The sequence below is a fragment of the Hemitrygon akajei genome, chromosome 4 (assembly GCF_048418815.1).
Source record: "Hemitrygon akajei chromosome 4, sHemAka1.3, whole genome shotgun sequence".
Classification (NCBI taxonomy): Eukaryota; Metazoa; Chordata; class Chondrichthyes; order Myliobatiformes; family Dasyatidae; genus Hemitrygon; species Hemitrygon akajei.
In genome coordinates this window covers 6,767,900-6,779,096 of record NC_133127.1, presented here as the reverse complement: position 1 = coordinate 6,779,096, position 11,197 = coordinate 6,767,900, and the positions used below count along the sequence as shown (strand labels likewise).

The following is an 11,197-nucleotide window of genomic DNA, read 5'->3' as shown; positions in this document are numbered from 1 at the left end:
AGGTAGGTGGGACTAGGTGAGAGTAAGCGTTCGGCACGGACTAGAAGGGCCGAGATGGCCTGTTTCTGTGCTGTAATTGTTATATGGTTATATATGACAGCACACCTGGTTTCCATCAAGAACTGCAGTACAAGAACCCCAGCGTCACAATCACTAGTCGCCAGTTTGTTGGTCTTTTTCCTGTGAGTAAACTACATTTCCGGACCACTTACAACCGTTTCTTCGAAGTCTACCTCCTGTTTCAAGGTTTACCTATGAGACTGTGTTTTTCTGTGTCAAGGCTCCATAACAGAGCTCCGTGTCAAGATTCCTCCAGCTTGCTGTTCAGCGTTTATGCCCGTGTAAGCATCCAGACTCAATCTCCATGCTTGTTTTCTGCATTTGGGTTCGCTTCCTTCGCTCCTTGTAACAGGATTACAAATTACAGCAGGAGATTGAAAAGGCATGTCAGAAAGGCAATGTCATGATAATCATTTGGGATTTTAACATGAAAGTGAATTGGGAAAACCAGGTCAGTGCTGGACCTCAAGAGAGAATTTGTAGAATGTCTGAGGGAAGGCTTTTTAGAACAGCTTCCTATCAATGTCCCGCAGTAACCTCTGACAGACCTCCACACTCTCCACAACACCCCCAACTTTTGTGTCATCAGCAAACAAAAACAGGTGCGTAATTTACATAAATTGTAGTTAAAAAAAAGATGGAAAATGCTGGCAATCTGGATCAACCCACACAGGTTTCCCACAGCATTTTTGTGTGTTGATGTACATTAAGTATCGAACGTTTCCAAAGTAAAGCAAAGAAGGACATGGAATATTCCCAGTGCTGCTGCTTATTCCTCATTTGCTGCTCTCTTCCGCCTAGTGAAGTGAAGTTCCAAGCCGCCAAACTTCTTGGCTGCAAAGTCCTCCCGCAACTTGACTCTCATCCAACACCCTCAGCACTACGTACATGCAAGGTGACAATGTCCGTCGGGAATTGTAGTTCTCTTCGCGCACAGCTTAAAACTACAAGCTCCGGAGAGCGCGTACGCTAATGGACTACAACTCCCGACACGCTTCGGGTGACACGCATTTCCGGCCGTTCGCTCTGCCCTTCCAGGGCGGGAGATCCCGTGGCTTTTAAAAGTGGGAGGGGAGTTAAGCGCTGCCAGACTAATCATGGCAGCGGCAGAGGACTACCCACCGTTCGTGCTGGGCAGGACACGATTTGATCAGGTACTGTTGCCTCAGTTAGCGCGGCTGTCTTCGGACCCGTCTCCGCCACTGTCCCTTGCCCGGGTCACGTGACAATTTCGGGCTCTTTCAGAAATAACGGAACAAAGCCCCGCCCTCTCTATCATCCTATTGGTTGAGCTTGGCACCTGTTCCGCGCACAGCTTCCCATTGGCTGCTGCGCCTGTCATTCACAAGTAGGGGCTTTGGGCCATTTGGCCCATTGACTTCGTTCCGTCACAAACTTTCTCGTCTGCAGATGCTGACGATCCGAACCGCGCACACAAAACGGTGGCGGAACTCAGCAGGCCAGGCTGTCGCCATTTCGGTCCGAAACCCTTCGGCAAGACTGGAACTTTTAAGGATAATTAATGTTAATAGTTGTGTGCACTCCCTTTATATTTGCCCCCTGGAAGAGCAGCACCTCACACTTGCCCGGACTGAACTCCCTTTGCCACTTCTCTGCGCACTGCAGTGCATTATACACATTTTAACCACTTTTGTCCAGATGAAGGGACTCGGCCCAAGTTGTCTGTACTCTTTTCCATAGACGCTGCCTAACCTGCTGTGTTCCACCAGCATTTTGTGTTTGAAGTTACCGCATCTGTATATTTTCTCGTGTTTGCACTTCTTATAAAGCTGTTTACATGGTAATTGCATCCTACTTATTTATGTACTTTAACCCTTAAATTTTTAATATAATTCTTTATAGTTGAATATTGATTTTTTTTGTACATCACCACAAATTCCTAATCCTTGTAAATGTACAGGGCGAGTAAAGTTGATCCTTGAAATCTGCAGTTGCTGGAAGGGACCATCTTCCCCCTGCCATCCGATCTCTAAATGGACATTGAGCCCATGAACTATTTTTAATTTCTGTTTTTGCACCACTTCTTTTAATTTCAGTATTTAATATACACATATAAACTTACTGTAATTTGGTTTTTCGAATATAGTTATTATGTATTGCATTGTACTGCTGCGGTAAAGTTAACCCATTTCACTGCATATGCTGGTGATATTAAACTTGGTTATGATAAACTCTCCCTGACTTTCAGCATAACTTTCTCAGTTGGCGTACTGAACGCGGGTCTCAAGCAGCAAAGCTTACACTGTGTTTACATTTTACAGAATTAGTTAATTGAATGTTCTTGTTTTTACTCTGCTAGTTGACTTCTGTCAGCCTCCTGGTTTGAACATGAAATTAAATATAAAGATTAGATTTATTTGCCGTACAGTGCCATCTCTTAGACACATAAGTATATCTAGGGTGCCGAAGACTTTTGCACAGTACTGTATTTGTCAACATGGAGCAGAGGGTAAGTTTGTAAATCTGGCAGGAGTAAAGGATGCTGGAATGGTGAGGGTGGAGTGATGTGGGAGGTGTGTGGCTGCAGACACACCTGGCCCTGAAACACCAGGTCAGGTCGTTTGATTCCAACCAATTGATTTATTGATCATTACAGAATGTTTCTCTGGTGCTTCCCATTCCCTTTCCTCTCCCTTTCCCTCTTCCCAACCATGATTCCCCTCTCCCTGCTCCCTTCCCACTCTCAGTCCACAATAGAGACCCATATCAAGATTGGTTTATCATCACTCATTTATGTCATGAAATTTGTTTTTTTGCAGCAGTTGAGTGCAATATATAAACTGACTACAGTACTGTGCAAAAGTCTTTGGCAGCATAGCTATATTTATGTGCCTGAGACTTTTTCACAGTACTGTAAACATCAAATCATACAGTAAGCTGTGTCATTTGTGTAAACATCCAACATAGGGAGCAAACAACATTATGAAGGACCCCGCGCACCCCTCATACAAACTCTTCTCCCTCCTGCCATCTGGGAAAAGACACCGAAGCATTCGGGCTCTCACAAACAGCCTATGTAAGTTTCTTCCCCCAGGCTATCAGACTCCTCAATACCCAGAGCCTGGACTGACACCGACTTACTGCCCTCTACTGTGCCTGTTGTCTTGTTTATTATTTATTGTAATGCCTGCACTGTTTTGTGCACTTTATGCAGTCCTGGGTAGGTCTGTAGTCTGGTGTGGTATTTTTCTGTTTTTTTTTACCTAGTTTAGTTTTTGGATTGTTTCATGTAGCACCGTGGTCCTAAAAAATGTCTCGTTTTTACTGTGTACTGTACCAGCAGTTATGGTCGAAAGGACAATAAAAAGTGACTTGACTTGACATGTTTACCTAGTTTTTTGAACCGTTGGTAAGCTATTCTTTACTTCTTGACTAGATTTACAACAGCCTTTGTTCACCACGGTTCCTGTACTCTACTATCCTTTCCCTGTCTCGTTGGAACGTACCTATGCAGAACTCCATGCAAATATCCACTGCACATTTGCCACATTTCTGCCATACATTTCCCTGAGAACATCTGTTCCCAAAATATGCTTCCAAGTTCTTGCCTGATATCCTCATGTTTCCCATTACTCCAATTAAATGCTTTCCTAACTTGTCTGTTCCTATCCCTCTCCAATGCTATTGTAAAGGAGATAGAATTATGATCACTATCTCCAAAATGCTCTCGCACTGAGAGATCTGACACCTGACCAGGTTCATTTCCAACTACCAGATTAAGTACAGCCTCTCCTCTTGTAGGGTTATCTACATATTGTGTCAAGAAACCTTCCTTAACACACCTAACAAACTCCACCCCATCTTAACTCTTCACTCTCGGGAGATGCCAATCAATATTTGGGAAATTAAAATCTCCCATCACGACAACCCTTTATTACGTCTTTCCCAAATCTTTCTCCCTATCTTCTCCTCAATGTCCCTGTTACTATTGGGTGATGTATAAAAAACAGTTAGTAGTTATTGACCCCTTCCTTTTCCTAACTTCCACTCACAGAGACTCCGTAGACAATCCCTCCATGTCTTCCTCCTTTTCTGCTGCCGTGACACTATCTTTGATCAACAGTGCCACTCCCCCACCTTTTTTGCCTCCCTCCCTGTCTTTTCTGAAACATCTAAAGCCTGGCACTTAAGTAACCATTCTTGACCCTGAGCCATCCAAGTCTCCGTAATGGCAATAACATCGTAACTCCAAGTACTGATCCACGCTCTAAGCTCATCCGCTTTGTTCACAACATTCCTTGCATTAAAACAGACACATCTCAAACCATCGATCTGAGTGTGTCTCTGCTCTATCAGCTGCCTATCCTCCCTCTCGCACTGTCTGCGAACTTTCTCGATTTATGAGCCACCCGCCTCTTCCTCTGTCTCTTAAGTTTGATTCCCACCCCACAGTAATTCTAATTTAAACTCTCCCCAACAGCCTTAGTGTCAGAAACGAGCCACGCTCCCGAATAATGGCTTCAAGACAAATTCAAGGAAACAAAGTTTATTAACAGTTCTGCAGAGCTGGGCCCCTTCAGAGAAGGGAACCCTGAACCTTACAGGGCAGCAGGTTTTATCCTTCTTCCTTACCCCTCCCCTCCCTGACTCGGGAGGTACATAGTCTTATCCCATTCCATATTTGGAGTTGTTTTTTTACATGTTTCTGTAAAACAATAGTCCATATCTCAGGACTTCAATGATTCCACAAACAGTTAATTTTGTCAAGGCTTCTGCATTCATAATTAGATCACACTTGTTTACAGACTTTAACCCAGACATAATTAAATCACAGTTGTCCTTTGACTTTAACCCGGACCTGTCAGAAACGCACATCTTAATTTTGAATCTTACAATAAACAGGTCCGGGTTAAAGTCAAAGGACAACTGTGATTTAATTATGTCTTGGGGCGCTCGTCCGGGATCCACACTCCGGCCGTGAGGGGAGCAAGGAAGGACATCGGAGAAGGTGCACCCTGCCGAGTTCGGCAGTCCCTGATTCCTTGTTCGTCGCCCCGCGCGGCTTGAGCGAGTGATATCCGGCGGACTCAAGGAAACAAAGAGGGGTTGTCGAGTTGTCGAGGCAGTTGAGACAGTGAGCGATCGAGTAATTTCTGTGCACAGGACCCAGGTAAGAAATTAAATTCCTGCAGAGACGTAGTGCACGAGAATCGTGGAACTGCGGGGTTCCTGCAGGTGATTCTTCCTGTAGAGACGTAGTGCACGAGAATTGTGGAACTGCGGGGTGCCTGCAGGTGATTCTTCCTGTAGAGACGTAGTACACGAGAATTGTGGAACTGCGGGGTTCCTGCAGGTGATTTCTCCTGTAGAGACGTAGTACACGAGAATTGTGGAACTGCGGGGTTCCTGCAGGTGATTTCTCCTGTAGAGACGTAGTACACGAGAATTGTGGAACTGCGGGGTGCCTGCAGGTGATTCCTCCTGTAGAGACGTAGTACACGAGAATTGTGGAACTACGGGGTGCCTGCAGGTGAATTCCTGGGCGATCGCGGTAATACAGGTTCCGGAATTGGACAGGAGTGACCGAGCTAGGTGGGTCACATTCAAATTAAATTCCTGCAGAGACGTAGTGCACGAGAATTGTGGAATTACGGGGTGCCTGCGGGTGGATTGGAACCGGGCAAGTCCTCGAGATGGGGAATAAGGGGTCTAAGAGAGACAAGGGTAAAGGAAATTCAGGCGCCAATGATGAAAAATACCCCGGGGTACCCCCTGATAGTCCGTTGGGACGGATGTTAGAAAATTGGGATTATGGGAGGCGAAAAGGGAAGTCAAAGAAAAAATGATACAGTACTGTGAATTCTGGTCCTGCCAGCCGATCCAAGAGTCGGCTGTGTGATGGTCTAAATTCGGGTCTAGCGAGGATTGGGTACAACAAGCCCTTAATCTGTACGTGAATTCAGAACCTAACGTTAAACCCGAAGAAAGTGATTATGCCCTATGCTGGTTACCAACGACAACTAGTTATAAATTGAAAACGATAAATGAAGGGGGACAGAAAAAGAATACATGGGAGGTGCTCGACCACCTGCCGCCCCATATGTGCCCCCTACCGCTCCGCAAATCGAAGACCCTGAGACGGAGGTTGGCCAACAGCTGATTCGTGTTGAATTTGTATCGAAAGCATGGCCAGAAAAAAAAAAACTGGAAAAACTAGAAGATTGGAATACTAAACCCTTAAGTGAACTACTTAGGGAGGCACAGAAAGTGTTTGTAAGAAGGGATGAAGAGAAGCAGAAGACGGCAAGGATAATGGTCCAGACAGTGCGACAAGTAACCGCAGATAGTAGAGAGAGAGACGGGGACCATGGTTGGATCGAGGTAGTAGCCCGGAGCAAGGAGGAGGGCTAAGGAAGGCTTTAAGATGTTTTCACTGCAACGAAGAAGGACACTTCAGGCGCGAGTGCCCCAGATACCGACAGGAAGTGCGCTCGTACGCTATGATGGAAGATGAAGACTAGGGAGGTCGGGGGTTCCACCCCTTGGGGATGAATTTTCGGCAGGAACCCCTGGTAAATTTAAAAGTAGGTCCCCAAGGGTCAGATACAACCTTTGTGATAGATTCGGGTGCCGAGAGATCTAGCGTAATCCAGATACCTCCCGGCGCCCGAACCGGAATAAAGGTAATGGGAGTATCCGGTATTGGAGGCAAAATAATACAAGTACCCGTTATAGAAAACGTGAAAATTGAACATGAGGATAGGGTAACGGGACAGGACCTACTTTTGTTATCCTCTGCGAGATTCAACCTGCTCGGGCGGGATCTGCAAGTCAGGCTAGGCATCGGGACTGTGCCCAGGAACGGGAAGATAATGGTACAGCTGTTTGCCCTCAGGGAAGAAGACGATAGGAAAATAAGCCCGGAGGTATGGTACCAGGAAGGGAACCGGGGGGGTTTGAACGTCCCCCCTTGCAAATCTCACTATTACCTAACAGTTCGCCAGTATGGAGAAAACAGTACCCTATTTCAAATGAAGGAAGAAAAGGGCTGCAGCTGGTGATTGAAGGACTGATCGCTGACGGACTACTGGAGGAATGTATGTCACCGTATAATACCCCAATACTCCCGGTGCGAAAGCCAGATGGGACTTATCTGATGGTACAAGACCTGCGGGGCCTAAATGCAGTAGTCCAAACCCGATACCCGGTAGTGCCCAACCCTTACACACTGATGAGTAAGATCTCCCCTGACCATGAATGGTTCAGTGTAATAGATCTAAAAGATGCCTTCTGGAGTTGCCCGCTAGAAGAGAGCAGTCGTGACATGTTTGCGTTCGAATGGGAAAATCCTACAACGGGGCGGAAAAGACAACTCCGGTGGACGGTCCTGCCACAGGGGTTCACCGAATCACCTAACCTATTTGGGCAGGTCTTGGAGCAAGTACTAGCAGAATTCCAATGTGCTCCAGAGAGCCAACTACTACAGTATGTGGACGATCTATTACTATCCGGGCCAACACAGGAAGGGGTGCAGGAAGACACCATCAGACTACTGAACTTCCTGGGGAAGCAGGGGCTACGGGTCTCAAAGAAAAAGTTACAATTTGTAGAAAAGGAAGTAAGGTACCTGGGACACCGGGTCAGTAAAGGACAGCGATGCATTACCCCAGAAAGGATAGCTGGAATAACGGGAATGTCACTACCACGTACCAAGAAGGAGATACGCACCAGTTAATTTGCGATGCACTTGATATCGAATGGAAGTACCATACCCCGTGGCATCCCCAGAGTTCGGGAAGAGTAGAACGAATGAACAGCACCCTAAAGGCACAACTGACCAAGTTGATGTTAGAAACCAAACTACCATGGACTAAGTGTCTCCCTATTGCCCTTTTAAGAATACGAACAGCGCCCCGCAAGGACATAGGAATATCCCCATATGAGATGTTGTTCGGACTCCCGTATTGGAATAAGGTGGAAGGGTACCCCACGCTACAAGGGGGTGATATCTTTGTAAGGGACTATTTACTGGCACTGTCCCGTTCCTTTGCAGAACTGCGGAAAAAGGGTCTCTTGGCCCAGACTCCGCTGCTCCATTTTGCTTTACATCAGATCGTGCCTGGAGATTGGGTTCTGGTAAGGACCTGGAAGCCGGAGAAGTTACAGCCACAGTGGGAAGGCCTTTTCCAGGTCCTGCTAACAATAGAGGCGGCTGTACGGACAAAAGAAAAAGGGTGGACACACGCATCCAGGGTAAAAGGACCGGTGAAGCCCGAAAGCCGCACTGAGTGGACCTGTGTTCCCAGTGAAGAACCGATGGTGGTGAGGCTAAAAAGGCAGCAAAAATGAACTCTATGTGGACTGTAACATTATTGACTGTAATATATTTGATTCTATATGTCGGGGAAATTGAAGGGAAATGTGACAAGTGCAGAACCGTGGTACGAGTGGGGCAGAGGGTGTTCCCAGGATCATTTGTGTCCCACTCGCATGTGAATGATCGATGCTATGATCTAAGCAAGAGAGAAACATGTTGGGAGAATAGTAAACCTTATTACCAAGTCTATAATAAAGGATACATGGGACAGGGGGGGACCATGAGAAGTCTCAGCTGTCCCAGGAAAGACCGGTGGTTGTGTATAAACAAGGGAGGGCAGTGGGACATCCCATCTACACTGGTTAAGGAACATGCAGATAAGGTAAAGGAGATTATAATACAGGATGAGAAGAAAAAGGAGGCGGAAGAGCGCGAGCAAAGGAAGGCGGCAGTGGTCTCCACGGACCCGTCTATATATCAGGAGATAGAGAGAGATATAGTCCTCCCCGATGTTAAAGAGAACCTCTTTATAGACTTAGCGACTCGGATTGCCACGAGCCTAAATGTGAGTGGTTGTTGGGTCTGTGGAGGACCGCACATGAATGAACAGTGGCCGTGGAGGGGTGAGAGCTTGAGTGTGTGGGAATTGCTTGCGCACAATTGGACAAATGTCCCAGACCGGAAGAAGCAAAGGTGGAAATTGACCAATTACCCGGAGGGACAAGTATGTGTTGAAAGGAAGGGGAAAGTAAAGGTGGGAGAAAGTCCCTGCCGAAGCATTAAATTAGCAAAGAGGGAAGGTAATGTTACCTGGTGGCCAGAGGAGCCAGCATGGTACATAACCAGAGAACCGAATGGCAGTTGCGAGGCCGTAGGAAACGGCTCTAAACTCTGGAAGTGCAGCGGAACGAATCCGTACGAAGGGGTCCCCAGGGTCAGGGAAGTATGGAAGGAAGCAAAGAAAGGAGGATTTGCCCCGGAGGGGTTATTCTGGATCTGCGGTAATCAGGCGTATACCAAACTACCGTGGGACTGGGCGGGTGTTTGCTTCCTGGGTATCATAAGACCGGAGTTCTTCCTCCTGCATCAGGAGGGTGACCGGAAGCTGGGAATTAAGCTGTTTGATTCATTAAGGAGAGAAACACGGGAGATAAAGGTGGGCGAGTGGGGTGATGAGTGGCCACCGGCTCGCATCATTGAATACTATGGGCCAGCGACCTGGGCCCAGGATGGGTCGTGGGGGTATCGCACTCCTGTCTACATGTTAAACCGAATTATTAGACTGCAGGCGGTGGTGGAAGTGATTACCAATCAAACGGCACTGGCATTGGAGCTGTTGGCAAAACAGCAGAGCCAGATGCGAACAGCAATATACCAGAACAGGCTGGCTGTGGATTACCTATTGGCCTCTGAAGGCGGGGTATGTGGGAAGTTCAATCTTACAAACTGTTGCCTTAAGATAGACGACAGTGGAAAGGCCGTGTTAAAAATATCCGACAAAATTCGGAAACTGGCCCACGTGCCAGTACAAACCTGGAGATCCCTGGGGAACATGAGTTGGCTAGACGGGCTACTGGGAGGTAGTTGGTGGCGCACCGCTCTCCTAGCAGCAGGCGGGGGTCTAATGATTCTCTTACTTTTGCCGTGTTTGATTCCTTGTATACGAACACTGATCAGGCGCAGTATATTCCAGCTCCAGGCAGTAGTGATACCCAATCATGGGACAAACGAGCTAAAACTTATGCTATTAAAGAAGAAGGTGGGCCCCCTGGGAGTGAGAGAAATGCTAGCTGAAACGCACATCTTAAAAAGAAAAAGGGTGGTATTTATTGTAAGATTCAAAATTAAGATGTGCGTTTCTGACAGGTCCGGGTTAAAGTCAAAGGACAACTGTGATTTAATTATGTCTAGGGACAAATGTGATTTAATTATGTCTAGGGACAAATGTGATTTAATTATGTCTGGGTTAAAGTCTGTAAACAAGTGTGATCTAATTATGAATGCAGAAGCCTTGACAAAATTAACTGTTTGTGGAATCATTGAAGTCCTGAGATATGGACTATTGTTTTACAGAAACGTGTAAAAAAACAACTCCAAATATGGAATGGGATAAGACTATGTACCTCCCGAGTCAGGGAGGAGGGGTGGTAAGGAGGAAGGATAAAACCTGCTGCCCTGTAAGGTTCAGGGTTCCCTTCTCTGAGGGGGCCCAGCTCTGCAGAACTGTTAATAAACTTTGTTTCCTTGAATTTGTCTTGAAGCCATTATTCGGGAGTGTGGCTCGTTTCTGACACTTAGCAAACCTCCCCGCCGGGATATTGGCCTCCCCTGGGATTGAAGTGTAACCTGTCCTGTTTGTACAGGTCACACCTGCCCAAAAAAGGTCCCAATGATCCAGAAATTGGAATCCCTGTTCCCTGCTCCAATCCCTCAGCCACGCATTTATCCTCCGCCTCATTCTATTCCTATTCTCACTGTCGCGTGGCACAGGCAGTAATCCGGAGGTGACTACCTTTGAGGTCCTGCTTCTCAACTTCCTTCCTAACTCCCTGTTGTCTGTTTTCAGGACCTTCTCCCTTTTCCTACCTATGTCGTTGGTACCAATATGTAGCATGACCACTGGCTGTTCTCCCTCCCACTTCAGGATATCATGGACATGATCAGAAACATCCCGGACCCTGGCACCTGGGAGGCAAACTACCATCCATCTTTCTTTCCTGCGTCCATGGACCCCTGAACCCCTAACCCCTAACTATAGAGTCCCCTATCACTGCTGCCATCCTCTTCCTTTCCCTACCCTTCTGAGCCACAGGGCCAGACTCTGTGCCGGAGTCACGGCCAGTATTGCTTCCCCCAAGT

General features: G+C 46.9%; 1 protein-coding gene across 2 annotated transcripts; it reads left to right on the top strand.

Annotated features, from left to right (window-relative positions):
• Positions 1-1,152: 1,152 nt before the first annotated feature.
• LOC140726092 (uncharacterized) lies at positions 1,153-10,486 on the top strand. Of its 2 annotated transcripts, XM_073042031.1 has the most exons (3): positions 1,153-1,214; positions 4,924-5,191; positions 8,075-10,486. In XM_073042031.1, exon 3 carries the CDS (start codon positions 8,367-8,369, stop codon positions 10,419-10,421), a length of 2,055 nt encoding a protein of 684 aa, XP_072898132.1. In that variant the 5' UTR covers positions 1,153-1,214; positions 4,924-5,191; positions 8,075-8,366; the 3' UTR covers positions 10,422-10,486. The 2 variants fall into 2 exon arrangements, with proteins under 2 accessions (XP_072898132.1, XP_072898131.1); XM_073042030.1 differs by having other exon boundaries at positions 4,924-10,486.
• Positions 10,487-11,197: the final 711 nt, after the last annotated feature.